The sequence below is a fragment of the Phasianus colchicus genome, chromosome 5, assembly GCF_987193195.1.
Source record: "Phasianus colchicus chromosome 5, bPhaCol1.hap1.1, whole genome shotgun sequence".
Taxonomy (NCBI): domain Eukaryota; kingdom Metazoa; phylum Chordata; class Aves; order Galliformes; family Phasianidae; genus Phasianus; species Phasianus colchicus.
In genome coordinates this window covers 28,811,239-28,828,931 of record NC_143440.1, presented here as the reverse complement: position 1 = coordinate 28,828,931, position 17,693 = coordinate 28,811,239, and the positions used below count along the sequence as shown (strand labels likewise).

General features: G+C 40.1%; 1 protein-coding gene across 5 annotated transcripts in view; it reads left to right on the top strand.

Annotated features, from left to right (window-relative positions):
• The window catches only part of SMOC1 (SPARC related modular calcium binding 1), a 125,964-nt gene that overhangs the window by 52,942 nt on the left and 55,329 nt on the right, over nt 1-17,693 (top strand). For all 5 annotated transcript variants that reach the window (XM_090141129.1, XM_090141127.1, XM_090141126.1 and 2 more), the window contains exons 4-5: nt 3,778-3,877; nt 6,083-6,130. In XM_090141129.1, the coding sequence (XP_089997255.1) occupies nt 3,778-3,877; nt 6,083-6,130 (148 nt within the window). The remainder of the gene's footprint in view (nt 1-3,777; nt 3,878-6,082; nt 6,131-17,693) is intronic.

The following is a 17,693-nucleotide window of genomic DNA, read 5'->3' as shown; positions in this document are numbered from 1 at the left end:
AAGACTGCTTGGGAGACTGATTCTGGCATTACTGCTGAGGTGCTGAAGAAACCCAAACACTGGTGACTTTTTCCCTCAGGAATTAAGAGGCAGAGGTGTCTGCAGTGGCCATGGCTTTGATGCTTTCATATTGTAATGAACATGATGAAGGCAGGTGTTCATTCATGCAGCCGGTGGCTAGAGTGGTAGCTGCTGTTTAATTTCACACATTGTGATGGCACAGGGGAATAAGACACTGCTGCCACACTCTTAATTGGCAGCAGAGCAATTTCTGTTGAGCTTATAACTCAAGCTTTTCATCGTTTGGTTGAGGCACAGCTAAGGTGGCATATCTCTCACCCCAACAATATGAAAAGGGTGTTGTCCTGCATATTCAGGGATGCAGATGCTCACAGGGCTATAAACTGCAGTTCAACTTTTATTTTTTATTTTTATTTATTTATTTATTTGCTTTGAAAGTGTAGCTGTTAGTGGGGAATCTGGAAGACCTCTGATTTGCAGATTTTATTTTTCTGGCTCCCTCTTCTGTAACTTTAAATGTTTAGCTGTTGGACAGGTGTATGGCAGCTGGAGATGTCTAGCTGTCTGTAATTAGCCTTTTCTGCAGCACTGAGCATTCTGGAGCTTGGTCAGTTATTTTGTTTCTAGAAATGATTTAATGTCTTTTTTATGTGTCACAGCATAGTCAGCTTTAGAAGATTAATGAGAGGGGAAAAAAAAGAGGAGTCAAACTCACTTTTGGTGTAACCCAAAGGAGAAACTCGGTAGCCAAAGATTAGATTTGTGCAGTAAACCTGTGTCATTTCTACTCTTCTGACTAAAACAGTATTTAAAAATCCTGTTACTGTAGGAGTAAGATTAGACTGAGGATGAATTTCAAGGAGAAAATTTTAATGTGAAACACAACTCCAGCCTAAGATCATTGGAAACTCATTGAAAAAAATGAAAAACAAAACAAAACACAACTGAATCTCCAAGGTTCCTTGCTGTTAGGAACTCTGGAACAATTAATGCTTTACAATGCCTTATTTTGTCTCTGCACAATGCTTAGGAAGGTGCAGGATCAGCTTACTGCCTTTACATTTTTCAAAGTTACAGCAGTGCTGTGTATTTGATGAAGACTATTCCAGTTTTGTTGTTTGTTTTCACAGCCTTTAAGCTGCAAACTCTCTAGTCTGTAGGCCAGTATTCTTATAACATCTTAATGTGCTGAGACCTTTCCAGGTATCATTATGAAAGGCAACATCTCTTCATGAAGACATTCAGGAAAGCCAACTGAGGTAAATTTTTGAGGTTTATGGAGTATGTTTTTCATAGTTGTCCTGTTTTTAGTAATGAAAAGACACTGGCTGAGTTTTCATTGCTCCTTCTGACCACTGTAGGAAAGTCATTTTGTGCTACAGTAAAATATGTGGTAGGTGTGAAAGTGATGTCAGTTTGAGATTTTTAAAATTTTTTTATTCTTATTTCTTGTGGAAAGGTACTATCTGATACCTGTACAGAGAGGACCAGGTTTCATTTTAGTTATTCACAACATTTCTTTGCCTGTATCACTGCAATATCCTTGAATTGCATAAATGATTGGTACACAATAGGTAACTTTCCAGTGGAGTAAGGTACATAACATACTGTCAGTTGCAGTGTCTATCCTATATCTGTCAGTACACCTTTTGGACTTCTCTGCCATCAACTCTGTTATTTTCTGAAGGTTTGACTAAAGGACTTTCAATTCACTTGAATGTAAAAAAAAAATAAAATGCTAGCTATATAAGGAGTTCCAGAAGAATGATGCTCTCCCATTTTCATGTTAAAAAAGAAAAAAGTAGAAATTAAAGAAGAGAAATAGAAACTTTAATAGAAATTAAAAAACCCAACCATGTTCATTGTACCTTTGTTTGAAAACACTTGAGTTGGGATGTCCAGTTCTGAAAAACTGATCCAAAATGCAGACACTTCTATAGTATAAAATGTAATGATCTTGCTTTTTTTTTTTTTACTATTAGGTCTCAGATGTAAAGACATCTTGTGCTGTTGGGAATGCAATAATGTGCATAAGATCAGCAAAGATAAACATTAAACACGGAAATCCAAGCATTTCTATTCTGTGTATATTAAATATATTCATAATGCTTTTGAATAACTTGCAATCAATTTTATTTTATTTTATTTTGTTATTTTGAGAGAATAAAAAAGAAAGTGTGCAGATAGCAGCAAGAGTGAATTTAGTAATGTGTGTACATGAGAGTACTGTTGATTTTGGCTGCTAAATGTGAATTTGCTTGAGGCAAAATGATTGCTTTGTGCTTTAGTAAAATCCAAGATAAACACGTGGTACTGTGGCATAATTGCTTTTAGATCATGTTTTATGTGATACTCAAAGCCTCTTAAAAAGACCATCGTTAAGTCTCTGAACAAACTCCGCTACCTTAGGGAATCAGAGCCAGCTGTCAGCAAGAGGGGGAATAACTAGTCTAGTTGTGAAGGATCCCTAATGAAGGGAATGGTGCAAATACCTTATTGCTCTTCTGTTCTCTGGGGAGAGTACTGAAAAGGGAAATCAACTTCAGTGAACTTCCTTGGATAAGGCAGAGAATGGACAGAATTCAGCTTAAAAACAAAATTAAAAGGTTTCCGAAGTGATTCAATTTCATGCCTGTATCAGAACTCTATGATAGACCCATCTCTGGGGCTTGTATTAGCATAAGAACTGCTATACCATTCCAGGATGCTGGTATTACTGATGCACAGACTTGGCCACAACTGCAAGTGTGTTTGCTAGGAAGCATTTTGAAAACTGATAGTATTTACACAGATGCCTGTATGATGATCATTTACTTTTGTCTCAAGAGAAGTCAAATGGCATCCTCAGTTTTATCCAAATGCTGATCACTCTGTGAAAGGTGAGGCAAAAGATGTACTGAGGTTTATTTAGCTGGATGACATTACAGTGCCACAGGAATAATATCTGCATAGAGATCACTAAGAATGCACCTTAGACTAGGTCAGGATTTCTTTTCTCACATATGAACTAGACATTCTGGTGTCCTTCCACAGTGATGGAAAGAGCTAGGGAATTCTAAATGTTAAGTTCAGATGCAGAGGTTTAAACATGAGGTAACTGAATCTTGTGCTGTGCACCTTTTGGCTCATGCATCCCTCATCAAATTCTTGTCAATAGTCAAAGAGCAAGCATCTTGCTCCTGCTGCCTGAGTTGACATAGTAACAAGAGTGAGCGCAAATCTGTCTGGAGAAAGTTTGTTAATATATTAAGTGAAATGTTGTGTTTTTCTAGCTGTGTTTACTGAACAGAATGCTCTCCCAACTCCCACAGAGCGCTGCTCTCAAGCAGTGGCTATGGAAATGGGCTGAGGTGGCCTTTCCTCATTCCAGCTGGGATGCGATAGGACTCCAAGGATAGATTATTTAATAGTGAATAGTAAACAACATTTAGCAAAGGGTGGGATGAGCTGAGACGTGATTGCTGCATACCCAAAGTGAAGTGTTCTCAGATGAGTTTCTGTCACTTCTGTTACCTCCTGAATTGCAGCTAAAGGAGTAGGAAAAATAGCCCTTCTTTGGGGAGGGAGGTGGGAGGAGAAAGTCTTGGTCAAAAAAAATGTGTCCACCAAACAATACTCTTCTATGTGACTTCCTTGCTCTGAAGTATCTCCTCGTGATGCTTCAGGGCTGGGACTTCCACTGAGATATGATTTGTAATAGCAGTAGTGGGTGAGAGAGTGAGAAATGAAATGCCTGCTCTTTGCTTTATCAAACAGGTGCAGTGCCATACCTACACTGGATACTGCTGGTGTGTGACACCTGATGGCAAGCCTATTAGCGGCTCTTCTGTACAGAACAAAACTCCTGTATGTTCAGGTACTGTGGGAGTGGCTTCAACAAATACCTTTTTGATAACTGAAGGGGCATGGGGTGGGCATGTCCTGTTCAGAGTGCTTAATCTTTTCAGGTGACTCAGCAAGTTTACCCCATTTATAACTGCAATTGTTGCTTGTATCTCCCTGTTTGCTTGCTGGCATTTGGAACCCTCAAGGAAGCTTGGGCTGTGGCATTTCCACCTGGCACCAAAGGTACTTAACACTCTTAAAAGGCTCACTGAGGAAAGTCTCTAAGGTAACAGAGTGGAAGCACAGCTTGTGGTTGCTGAGACACAAGCTGCAGTATTACTATGTACACCAAAAACAGCGGTCCCCATGGCAGATGGGATAACTCCTATTCCATAAGCTGTACTTAAGAGAAATGGCTCTCAGATTGCACTGAGTTGGGTTATGGAATCATGTTGCCTTCAGAGGTTGGCAGACATGCACTCAGACTTCGCAAATCACCATTTTCTGTACGTAAAGCAAACTAAAGTTTTGTTTCTCCCCACAGTTCAGTACAGCAACCCACAGCTCAGATGGACTGGGGCTGGAGGAGGGCTTCAGATTTTCGTATGCCCAAATTCCTGGTTTAGATTTTAGCTTTATGGGCTGTGAGCAGAGCTGCAGTGGCTGTTGCAAATACTAGGCACAGGGAGAGATGGAAAGCTGGTTTCTGCAGTTTGGGAGAATTTAGAAATGACACTAGAATGATGACCTGTTGCCCCACAAAAGAAAAGAAAGTAGACATAGGCTTGTCTAACACGTTAAGTAATCCCACGTAGGAGCTGTTGCCTTTGGCTTCATGTTGGACAGTTTGCACCTCACAGGTATTTGATGCATTTCTGCTCTCACACCCTGCAGAGTTTGCCCATTAGGTGGGAGCATGGTAGCAGTCAAACCTTTCTTTTTAATCCTCCTCACCTTTTTCAGCATCTTCTTGATTGTAGGGCGTCTTGTGGTAATAAGCAAACATAGTGACTTGTGAGAGTATTCAAGTTGAGTTGTGGAGATATCTGTGGACCAGTGGGTCAAGTAATATAGCTTGAGGGGATGCTTGGTGTTTCACATGTACATGGAAAGAAAGTAAGATCTATGCAGGAATTTGGCTTTTGTCCACCATTCCAGATCTGGCAGAGCACGTTTTAGAATACGTTTTATTCATCTGTTCACTTACTCTTGAGCTGTTTATAAAATTGCATTACCAGTAATCTAGAGTCACTGTGTTTTATAGGACACTATGAATTAGCCTATGGCTGCTAGTATTGTGTACCTGATTCCTTCTTGTAATTTGACAGTAGACCTGTGGTAAACTGGTCTGCAAATTCAAATGCCTAGTCAATAAAGTTTAGGGCTTGTCTTGACTGGATTCTCGGTGCTGTCAAAGCTGCCTCCTTAAAACTAACTTTAGATCTATGTTTCCTGAAGGGATAGTAGTCACTGGAACTGTTTGGTAACGGTGCACGGAAGAATCAGTTTCCTAAAACTGTTTGACAAAAAAAAAAGAAATGCTTGCTGTGGATTTTTACGCTTTTGTAATAGATTTGTTCAGAAAGCCTTAATTATCTGCTCAAGTTTTAGTGAAAAATTCACAATGAAGCACTAGAACTGTAGAAACAAGTACAGAATCATATATATTATGTGAAATTTTAATTGTATATTTAAGTAAACAGGATGTGTCCTATTCAAGTACCTGCTGTACCTTATGTAATGTCTCTTTTCAAATGGCTGTGGATGCTCAGGGCTTGGTTGAAATCAGTTTTCTGGAAATTGTCCCTCTTAATCCTATTCCTTTAGAATACTGCCCCTTGCATCCCCTGCATACTCTCCCCACCTGTTTGTGATTTGTTCTTCTTGATGTTTGCAAACCAAAGAAGTGACTCTTATTGATCTTTCCTCCTTGTGCTTGGATTTATTCCAGGTTTCTTACTAGCGCACTGCTGTGTTAAACTCTTGCAAATCACTGGATCCAAATACTAAAGATCTCTTGTTTACCCGCATCCTAATTTCACAGCGTTAATGCATAAAACTTCCTTATGCTGTCCCAGTTGGTGGAAGCCACAGGATCTCTGAATTGTAAACCAAGCTGTTGGCAAGCAAAACAGATGTTTTTTAGATTGAGAAACTGACTGTTTTCAGGTAATATTACATGTTCTGTGTGATCCTTCAGCATCTAAAAATGCTTTTCTTTTTTTTTCTGCTTTAGGTTCTGTAACTGATAAACCATCAAGCCAGGGTAACTCAGGGAGGAAAGGTGAGTGGAGTCCTGTGCTTCAGCAAGTTGTTTTGTAATAGCAAATAGTTCCCCAGCCAAGTCTGTTGAGATAACTTAGAACCTGGGTTTCAAAGCAGCTCTATGTGTAAGAGGCTTACATGCTTTTAGACCTCCCCCTACAGTAGGAGAAATAAGATGACAGTCTGTGCATTACACTATGGATGAAAAACTGTTTACTCTTCTCTGTATTTGTCAGCTGAGAAATGGTAAATGAAAGCAGAGCTTCCCAAAGAGACAGCAGTATGGGATAACCTTTGTTTGTTTGCCTTGTTGTTGGCTACAAGTGTTTCTCAGTAAAATCCCTAGAGATTAGGGATACACTTGCAATCATGATTGTGACCTTATATATACTGTAAAGGTGTGTGGGTTGGTTGTGTTTTTTTGTTGTTTTTTTTTTGTTTAAACTGATCTGCATAAAACCTTCTGGCCTACTGGAGCAGACCTACGTTAAAACTCATCTGCTCTTGTAAACCTTTCTCTTTTGTTCATTAACAATTGACCATCCTTCCTTTCACTGCTTTCTTCAGTCCTTACCTCTTCTGGCAGGGCGCTGGATGTGTCACTATTCCTCTCATTTGTGTATTAGTAGGCCTTCCCTGTGTCCTCCGATTTATGTTCACTGATATAGTCACGGGATGAATGGCCACTAAGCATACACTGATGAGCAATCAAGTTTGTCTTTGGATATCCTACACGCTGTTTTTCAATCCATTTTCTCCTTAAACCCCCTTCCCCCCCCCCCCCCCCCAGCTCATAGTCAACTTTTTAGCTTTCCCTTACAATAGAAAAACTAATTTGAGTGCAATCTCCCTCCTACTGGTGAGAATGAAGACAGTTTCCTGGGAGTAGTTCCTGTTTAGATATATGAAGCAAGGTTGTTACTTCTAACTCTAAATCAATTACTCCTGAGACTTAAAAATGCAGGAAAATGCCTACCTTGGTGCCTAATTTTAATTTGAAAAACATTTCTGTGCTGGGACTGTCACTTAATAGGAATTGTTATGCTCAGAGCAATGATACATTTTGAACATATCTTCTCTCCAGCCTACTTGTTGTTTATGGGAGCTCAGGAAAAGGTAAGGAAAAGAAAGAGGCAAGAAAAACTATTAATTTAAGACTGAAGGCTAAAGCATTCTTCTTACTTCAGATAAGGATGTGTCTCTGTAAACCTGTAATTATCTATTAAACCTCACGCCTGTGTAATTGCCACCTGAACATATTGTTATCATTCTATTAATACAACTATTGCTAGTCTGGCCTGAAGTACAAGCAAATCAAGTAGCTCTTGTGTTATTTTAGAGTGGGAGTTGTTTGTAGGCTTTCTACCTGAGTAGTCCTGGTTTGCTCTTCTAGAATTAGAAGCAGCTGACATAGAATTTCATAAGAAACAGAAGCAAAGGGAAAAAGATCTGAACTTTTTGGCTGGAATGTACAGAAGAACTGTAACTGTAAATTTGTAGCATAAATTGAGTGTTCTTCGTGCTGCCTGTGGCATCCTATTTTGGGAATGTGAAGTGTGATCACGTGGATGGAGAAATATCCTATGCAGTCAGTAGCTGTCAAGAAAAGGAAAACATTTCCCCTTGGGCCAGCATGCTTCAAGCAATCATGTAAACTTTACGTCCTCTCCAGTTTTCAATGTGTTAATCTGTTGGAAGCCTCCATATAAGCTTTTCTCCCCCATATTAGAAAAAATCCTTGTGAGTGATTATTACAGTCTGTATAAGTCTTCTGAAACTGAGAAAGCCTTCAGAAGCTGAAATAATTTGGTTTAAAATTTGAGGGAGTTTGCATTACTCTTTTGACTGGTGAAAAATGCCTAGTCTAAAAATGAATTTGACTTTTTCATCAGCATTTCTTGACTGATGTTGTCATGATCCAAAATGGGATTTGTGGTAAGGAAACCTGAAACGAGAACAGGCAGCCTGGCTTCCCTGAAGCATATTGTTCCCTGGAGGTCTGGCTTCTTTAAAGGCTGGTGGCTAGCCAACATGGCTATAACCATCCATTCTAGCTGAGTATTCAGAGTCTTTCTGTGAAGACTTCCCTTTGCAAGAATACAAAAAGGGCAGAATGAGGAGTCTGGCAAGAACTGGATCAGTGATAATATCTGTATTGTAGAGGCACATTTTAGAAACTTCTGTCATCTGTTTAGGCCACTCTCATTTAAATTAGCTTTTGGAATTTCCTCACTGCACAGCAGACTCCTCTCTACATCTCCAGTTCAGGGTTTCTGGATCACAACTGTCACAGAATGGGCTCTTTCAGAAGGAAAAGGAATAGCTAAGACTCTCAGAGGTGATTTCCTTTGTCCTATTCATACAGGAATGTAAAATATGGAGCTAATAAACTTTGTATGATGTTGGTGCCTTTCAAGGCTTTAGGGCAAAATAGTTATTCGGATGGAGGCTGCTCTGCCTGGGAAACAGTACAGGTGGATATGCTTAGGCTATTAGGTAACAAATGAAAGGGAGGACTTTACAAGTGTGTTAGCTGTCATGTAGGAGAAAAAAAAATAATGTTGGAAGGGGGAAGGGGGTGGCTATCAGTAATACGTCTCTTTCTCCAAGTGCTTTGGCCTAGTTTCTAGAGGTCAATAGGTATGATGGAGGCATGAGATGATGTGAAGTAATATGTCCTTCCTGTTCACAGGCTGTTTCACTACTGATAAAATGAAATGGCTTTATGGTCGTTGGCTTGACATGTAGTTCCAGAAGGGACTCTTGGGAACTTTCTTCAGAGAACAGGCAACAGTGCTGGCAAAACATCTGCAGTATTTTTAAATCCCATGCTCTAGTTGTCCATGTTTTCATTGCTGCTTTTGCTGTATGATGTAATACCAGTTACCCATGCAATTTGCCCTGTAAGGTAATTTAAATCAAATCAAGCTGGCACCAAACTTACAACTTTAAAATAGCCAGTATTGATTTGTTTCATGTCTGTGAAATGCTCCGTTGTTGGAAGGCACAGGAGAGCTGGGTCTGGGGAAGTGGTGACATGTTCTTATATGGTAGCATGGAAGCCCAGGCTCTCCAGGGCTTGCAATTCAGACATTTACCACCATTTCTCCTGTGCTGAATTCAGTTTGCTTGAAAGTTTTATAAATAAGTTTGGTCCCTCTTATCCTGGATAATGTTAGGCTTGAGTGAGCCAGGTGCGAAGAAATAAGGCCGCAGCAAGAATGCTGCAATGTGGCTGATAGTACTGAAGGATGTGTGTGTCCTTTGTGGGCAGTTTCAAAAAATCTAGCTGATAGCAAGCTAATTAGTTTACAATGAGCACGTGTAGAGTTCACAGGACACTGAGCAGTGCATGCCTGTGCTGTGTTTTGAAGCAGCAGTTTGCAGTGTGGTCTTCAGACTATTTCCATGCACACTTGCAATGTTCAGTGTGACTGTTTCCTTGGAAATAGATACAGAATCTTTCTGCATCTGTGGAATTCACTAAAAAATGCCCAGCAAGTTGTTAGTATCTGTAACTCTGAAACTAATGAAATGAAAGGTCTGCACTTGGTAAGAGAGTGTCATTTTGCACTCAGGACAATGTTGCAGGGTTTTCTGGGGGGAAGAGTGGGGTGGGGAAGAAGGCTGGCAATGAGTGGGGAAGGGGAAGAACAGTGAAAGAGGTGCCCAAACTTTCCTGGTGTAAATTATAGGTTTTTTTGCTGATGCAAGATCACTTGAATCTTCTATTATTCATTTTCTATTCTTAAAGCAACACTGAGCTAGATCTGCTATGCAGCATTCTTGCTAAGACGTACCTTGTTGGCTTGATTTTGCCTATTCTGAATTGCCTGTGTCTGTGCCAGCAGACACTCCTCAAAAACAGGTGGCATTATCTATTTGATCAAATTCATTCCATTTGGGATTCTGTTTGTTTCTCGTTTGGAAAAAAAAAAAAAAAAAAGGAAATTGTTTACTGGCTTCAGCTGTGGTGTTGTGGCAGCACTGGTCTGACCCTCTATGACCTCTCATTCCTTTTATCTCCAAGGCCTAGTGCTCAGTGCCAAATGTTTCTCCCAAGTTGCAGTTCATCAGAGAGATGAACTGAATCTTGATAAGGTCTTTGTCCTTCCCCTGTCATTCACTGCCCTTTGGAGTAGGCTAAAACTCTGCTTCTTTGCTTCCTTTCATGGTGCACTTTGCTGTTCTGTACCAAGGGAGATGTTTTCCAAATACTTCAGTCCGTGCCCTTAGCAAGACAGGTAGTAATGGAATAGCGCTGCCTCTCAAGCAGTGCTTGGTCCAGCAGTGCCCAGCTCTGTGTGCCCTGGTATCCTGACCCTCCGGCTGCCAAGCAACCCTTTCTGCTGGCTCTGCTCTCACAGCCAGCCTCCTGGTGGAAGTAGGTCCCTATCCTGGTCTCTGTGCTGTGAGAGAGTGCTAAGTCACTGAGCAAATGACTTCATACCAAGTTAAGTTACTCTATACTCTTCTGAAGTGATCTGTTCTCTCTCAAGGTAGATTGAGCAACCGTGAAGTGAAAAAGAGGGAGGAATTTCCATACCTAGGAGATGAGGAACCCCATCCAGTCTGATACATGCTGTTCCTTCAGGCAGGTGGAAAAAGTGCCCAGAATTTTTGTCAGATAGTGCAGTGTTTCTTGGTAGAATGAGGATATCCAGAACCTGCTGATTGCTGTCTGTTACTTATTCCTGCTTGAGCCTTTTCTTATAAGGAGTTTCTTGCACTAATTCACTCCAGCTGCTGCCTAGTTTGAAAGCCTGAGAGATTTGGAAGATGCACACTGTCCCCTAGAGTGCTGGATCTCCTCTCCTCTCTCCCACTGGGAACTTCTTAAAATATGAAGATGCAGTGACAGGCATACTGGGAGGCAACATAACTGGATTTCTTCGCTGCCTAAAGAATGCAGCTTGTTTCTTTCCAGCCAAAGGGAAGTTGTGCCACACGTTTGAAACAAAACAAGCAAACACAGAAAAATTATTTTCTTTATCTGTGGAATGTTGAGGCTTTAGAACTCAACGATGCAGACTTGGCATATTGAAACTAAGAGTAGTGCCTCTCAGTCACCAAGCAGGCTCTAAAAAGCAGGCTGATCAGGAGGTGGAGGGATATAAAAAAGCAATTTTTTATTTCCATAAACTCATGCAGTCTTCCTGCCTAAAACTGGAAACTGAGTAAATTAATAGTCGAGAGAGGGTCTCAAAAGGAATGAAATGAACATTTAGGTGAGGATAGTTGTTTGTTAGTGATTGTAACTGTTCTAGACACTGTGTGAGAGATCTTGATACTATTTTATACCAACTGAATGAAGGAAATGGGAAAGGAAGCGTGGTTCTATAATCAGGGATTAAAAGATGAATCAAGTACAGGTAAATACGGTCTGGCTGAAATATTAGTGTCTGTCATTATGAAGTCTTGAGTGTTATGAACTCTCTTTTTCTTTCATGAAGTCTCTTGCAGTGTATGAAGTTTCAGGCTTGTTTTGACTAGCTTTATTTCCCTATTGCCAAAGCTGACAACAGCATCTGCAATTCCCTGAGCCTGCGGCAGGTGTGGTGATGTTAGTGGAATGTGAGCTCTGATGGGCCCCACAGGAAGCAAAATCTGGTTTGAGAAGTTCTACGCTTTCTGTCTTACATGCATTGAATTCAGTGCTTTTACTCACATTCAGAGTTGTGAAAACTCTGCCCAATCAGTTTGCAGACAGTGTGTTTTTCTACAAGAAAACACTGAAGCAATTTGAGGAACCTAAGATGAACAACTTAAAATTCCTGTCAATTAAAAATGTAGAATTGGGTTCCTGCTTATGAAATGGGCACAGAGGCAGGCTCAGTTGCAGGGAGAACCTCGGCTACAGCTGTGGATAAGTGAGCCCACTCTGTGGCTCTCTTCCTACTGATTTCTAAGAGTCTTAACTTCCAGAAAATGCTAATGGACTAGTTGTGCAGCTAGTAGTAGCAATTTGAATCAGTAATGAGCCATTAGTCTGCATCAGTAATTAGACTGAGCAGTAAAGGGTGAATGCTCTCCTCAGGCAAACCTGAGCAGAGGATGGCTTATGTTAATGTAAATAAATGGAAGCATTTGTACCTGGAGACCTTGAAGCTTTATCTGCTGGTGGTAGGAAGTCAGGTGCAGCTGGCACCAATTCATCTGCTGCCTGCTTGTGGGAAGGGAGTGCTGCCTCCGAGGATTAGTATGTCTCAGAAGTATGAAGAGACAGATGATATATTGACAGAAACATTCCACTTGGTGGACAAGGCCATCAAGGTGAAACATGATCCAAATTTGAGACTTTAGACTCTATCTTCTTCATTTTTTCTGGATTCAATAAGATACTGATCAAACCTGGGTCAGAGCTGTACTGTTATACAAACCAGGTTTCAAGTACTCCATTTTTCCCACCTCTCTGATCTGATAAGTAGTGAAAAGATGTTTTGTGATGTCTTTATCAGCTTGTGGTAGCTCCAGGAAAGACAAAAGTGTAGCATGGCCTCCATCAGCGAGATGAGGGAAATACAGATTTACTAGGGCAGTGAAAAATGATGGTTCTCACTGGTGGTCATCGTGTTACCGATTTTTTGCAGAACATTGGCAGGTGCTAAATCCACACTGCTACTGAGACGATTTTGGATCCCTTGTGTTATTTATTTTAAGATAAATAATATCCTAATTTTTAAGCATGGATGAGGGAGAATTTTCATGCAAAGAAATGTTCTCTGAACTGTTTATTTATGAAGTATTTCTAGGCAAGGATTGACATAGTTCTTTCTTTTCTGGGTAGAGTATACACCTCCATGCACGAATTGCACAGTGTGTTTCCATATAGTAAAGATATGCATGTGTAAGCCATCTGCTCCTGAAAGCATTAGATTTGCTGTGCGTTGTGCTGTGTGAATGCTTGAAGCTCTCTGTAAGTGCAAAAGCTTGATTTGTCCCACCATGCAGTGATAGCAGCTGACCCAGAGACATAGAAGTAGTTTCTCAGTCTACCTTTTTAAAATTGAACAGGGGGCAGGAAGAAACAGGAATGTGTGCTGCTTTTCAGGAACCTGGTTGAGAACTCTGGTGGCTGAGGAAGAACCGGGAGAAATAAATGCAACAATAATGCTGCAAAAGGCCTGCAAAGGCCTTGGTGAACCATAGATTAACAATTCTGTGGATGGACTCTGTATCACACAAGGTGGTGATTAGCTTGTGTTTGTATTTCCAAGCAAACTGAGGGTGAGAATTGAAGTTTGCTTCTTCATTCTAAAAAATAGTTCTGTAAGCAGCATTACTTTTAATCAGTAGGTTTGTCTGTTTGCAGGTATTAAGAATTCAGTTTAGTACTTATCACTGTCCCTGTATTGTACACAATATGCACGTCTGCTTATTAAATGCCAATTACATGTAACTGTAATAAGCAAGTGGATTTCACAGGTGTAGCAGATTGCAATTTGCCAATAGTATTGATTTTGTAAGATAGAATCCAGCTTTTACCAGAGAATCCTGATCCATTTTTTGGAGGAAAGAAGCATGGAATTTCACACCACCACCCATAGAGGATCAATTTTCCAGAACAGACCAATGTTCTAAGCAGTACCTAGATTTAGCTCATAAATTGAACAGATTTTTGAAATATTAAGAACTAGAAGATATATTCCACTTCAAAATTGTTACATAAACAGTAGAATTTAAAAATGAACATTACTGATATCTCTGAAATTGTTTTTTATCATGACATTTTCTGAGGCCTCAGAACATGTGTATCAAATTTGAGGCTGGAGAAAGTTTCGTTGGCAGAAGGCAAATTTTTTAAAAACGTATATTTTGTTTTGATATAATGCAAGAATTCTGCTTTCATCTATAAAGCAACAGTTCTAATCTATAGGTTAGTCTATATAATATGACTTAATAAAATTGTAGTTTACAAGTGTTATTATAGCAATCTACAGACTACTCAGGTCTGTAATGTCTTAAGGACGGCTGTAAAGGTTTTTAAATGATTAAGTCATGGTATTGAGCAGCCTGGTGAGTAGATCTAATAAGCAGGCTAACAATTGATTAAGCAACATCTGTTAAGGTATTATTAACTGTTTATGTGCTATACAGAGATTCCTGGTGTCTGACCAATTACGGCTTGCAGAGAAAAGGAGTAGTTCTAGGAACTGTGGGCTGTTTTTGTTGTTTAAGTACTTTGTAGCTATGTGGTCTCAACACCTTTTCTTTTTTTTTAAGGAGTTGTTAAAAAAAATAAATTCTTCATAAGCTCTTTGAGTGTCTGGATCAACATGCCAAAATGTCATAGTTGTTATGCCATATATTTCTTGAGATCCTTAAAAACAGCATCATTATAACTTTGAAATTAATAGTGCTAGACTTCCTGTCTTCTGCAGTTATTGGTTCTTAAAAACAAACCTGAGGATAAACTGGAGAAATTGATGAATTGTGCAGATAAATGAAGCTAGAAGCTTTATTCTTGTACTAGCCTAATGTGACCCTACTTTGTTTGAGTACTTGTATCCTGTGGAAGAATCTAGACATCTAAACGTTTAAATATTACCTTTTTTCCTTAAATCAGAGTAACGCAACAGGAAACGTATTTCAAGTCTTGGGTACAGTGGTTCAGTTGAGCTGGCTAGAAGGTCCTTTATCAAATAAGCTCTACGAACGTTTCCTTATATGGGAGATAAGCTACAAAATTGTTACAGGGAAACTTGAATAGAGGCAGAGCACATAATGCTTGTAAATAAGGGATAGGGAGGCTGGGCAGGCAACCATGATCTTTGTTCAAGTTCCTGAGATGGTACCCCTGGGAATAAAAACATAGCTGGAATAATAGTTTCCCTACATATACTTATCTGGGATTTTCTTTTACACTGACAGCAAGGGAGATATATTGAAAAATGCTTTGATAAAAGGAAGGGATGGGAGGAGTTTTACTAGCAGACTGAGTTTCTTTGGGCTGCATCTGTGTCTTTTATTAAATGTTAGTGTGCTCAGGTTCTGATGAGACCTTTAGGTGTTGCAGCAAGACAATTCTCAAGTATATAGACCTGACAGACTTCATCATGACTGTTCAGCTACTCACAAAAACACCTTTAGTTGATGGTGGTTCTTAAGCTCAGTCTTGTGCTTGTTACTTTGTAGAATGATCTTCCTTCTCATAAAATACGAATATTTTAAGTTTGAGGATAAGATGCCACTTGTGCCCTGTTTCATTTTTTTTGAACCATGCATTTTTCCGTATGTACTGATTTCCTTCTCAAGCTTGTTAGATTCTTTGGAAGCCCTTTGGCACGATTCAATCACTCCGCTCATCTGCCTCCCTGCATTCTTCCCCATCCCTTCTCTCATATAGAAGAACAATTCTTTCATTTTCATAATCAAATATAAAAGCTCCTTCAGACTAAATGCACATCCTGGGATGAACTAGCTGGGGCACTGTATTCAGAGAGTAGACTTGTACTTGCTCACTTAAACATCTGCGTTCTATTTTAATCATCTTAGATAAAAACAAAACTACAAAAAGAAATGGTGAAAAATGCAAGTTTTTTTTCTTGCTTTCCCTCATTTGTGCATATGCAATACACACGTAGCAGCGAGGTATCCATTCTCTTTGCAGTGAGGAAATGAAAAGGCGTATTGTAAGCCCAAGACTAGTCTGGTTGTCAGCCAGGAATTAGTCCTCTAAAGGAGAAAGGGAGAGGGGCTGGCGAGAGAAGAGGCTCTGGAGGGAGGGAGGGGGGGAGTGGGAAGGGTGAACGTACACTTTGTGATAGGTTCAGTGCACATGGCTAGAGATGCAAGGGGTCTTGTGCTTCCTCAGCATGCAGGTGTCGGGAGAAAGGAAGGGAGCTTGTGTTCTTATACATGGCCATGTGTCTGGGGGAGCAGGGTCAAAAATTTAGACTATTTGCTTAATCCCTTGGAACGGCTTTTTTTTCTTCTGTTTTCTTTTTGTGTTTAACAGACTGCTTTACAGGGGACACGTGTGGTAATTAACACATGCAGCTGTAGGGCTTCAGCCATATGTCTGAATTTCAAATGGCTATTGATCTGGGAAATTTGCTGCCGTCTCCATCCCCTGCTTGCAGGCTATATTCCTTGAAGATGTAGGGGAATTTATGGAGCCTTTGTCTTGAAGAGACCAGAGCTGGAAGGACAGGAGAATAGGGAGTGTGTGTGTGTGATGTTGTGGAAAGAGCAAAGAGAGACTGAGATTCTAATCACGTTCTTCGCGCCCTTTGCCCCAGGCCAACATGTATTTCAGGTAGCTACTAAAACATTCCCAAAGTGAGTAATCTGATAATTACTCATGAAGCTTTCACAGTGATCATTACTTCTTTCCTCTTTCAGTGAAGCGATCTAAGATCAAAATTGCAATATCCTTGCTGCTTTTTAGACACTTGCTCCCTTTTCCTGCTGCAACTACCTGCCTTCTTACAGAATCTGGAAGCAACAAGGAGGGAGTTGGTTATGGACTCTGAGCAGCCTTTTGAGAGAGGTAGCCAAGGGGATAGATTTGGGGGGGGAGGGGTGTGGTGGTGAATAGAGGCTACTTTGCATCAAAGCTGAGGGTCCTCAAAGTAGACGTCTTATATATTTTAGGTGGAATTAAATCAGAGACTAAACAAAAGTCATATGGTGGTTGCTGCTTTTGTCTAACTGTGCTCAGACAGCTGGTAACACTGCTGTAGAGATTTCTGCATACTTCTGTCCAAGTTTGGGGCAGTGTCAAGTGCTAAAATCTTGTTATGAGACATGGTATTCTGGAGTGAAATGATTGTTTGTGCAGAAATTTTATATTCCCTGTTTTATTTCAAATGTTCTCAAGGCAGAAGGATCCAAATGGAAAATGATTCAAACATGAGAAACTGGGGTTTAAAATCCTGCAGTATCTATTGTATTACTGGTACTTAGAGAGTGAGATGAAAATGTATGCTTCCACCAAATGGGAAGCTATGAAAAAGACACTTTCTTGTTGTTCCACTTCTTCAGTCTCATTTGTGTGTGTATTTAGAGGAAGCTGTCTGTTGTTGATTCCTTGTTTTTGCCACTCAGGTAATGCTGGCACTATGGAGGTGTTTCTGCTCTGAGAAGAAAAGCACATTCATAACATGAAGTGCACACTCCTATTCTTGCTGAAGGGGGATTGTCATTTGCCCAGCCCTTATAATACCACTCTTCTCTGTTTCTGTGTTCTGTCTCCACTGTCCCTGAGAAGTTTAGTTCCAGGGCTGCCTGGACCAGACATGTACCATGCTGCTTCTTTCTGACTTAATTCCTTTTCTCTCTTTGTTACTATGGACAGTACTCCTTTTTTGGGACAAGAATGCCTAATATCCCCTCTGCAGATTGACATGAGCTTTCCCAAATAATTTTGTTGTAACCTGTATTGATGTGTGCTTGGGTTAAATTTTTGTTACATCGATGCAAGGACTAGTTCTCCTTTATTCACTGTTTATTATAGCAGTTTTCTTTACTTTCAATCATTTATCTCCTTGAAGTTAGTCCTTTTCTTTCTCTTCTCTTCATTACCTTGATCTTTTCCTCCAGGAAAAAATATTCCACTGGGGAAGTGGGAGAGGAGGAAG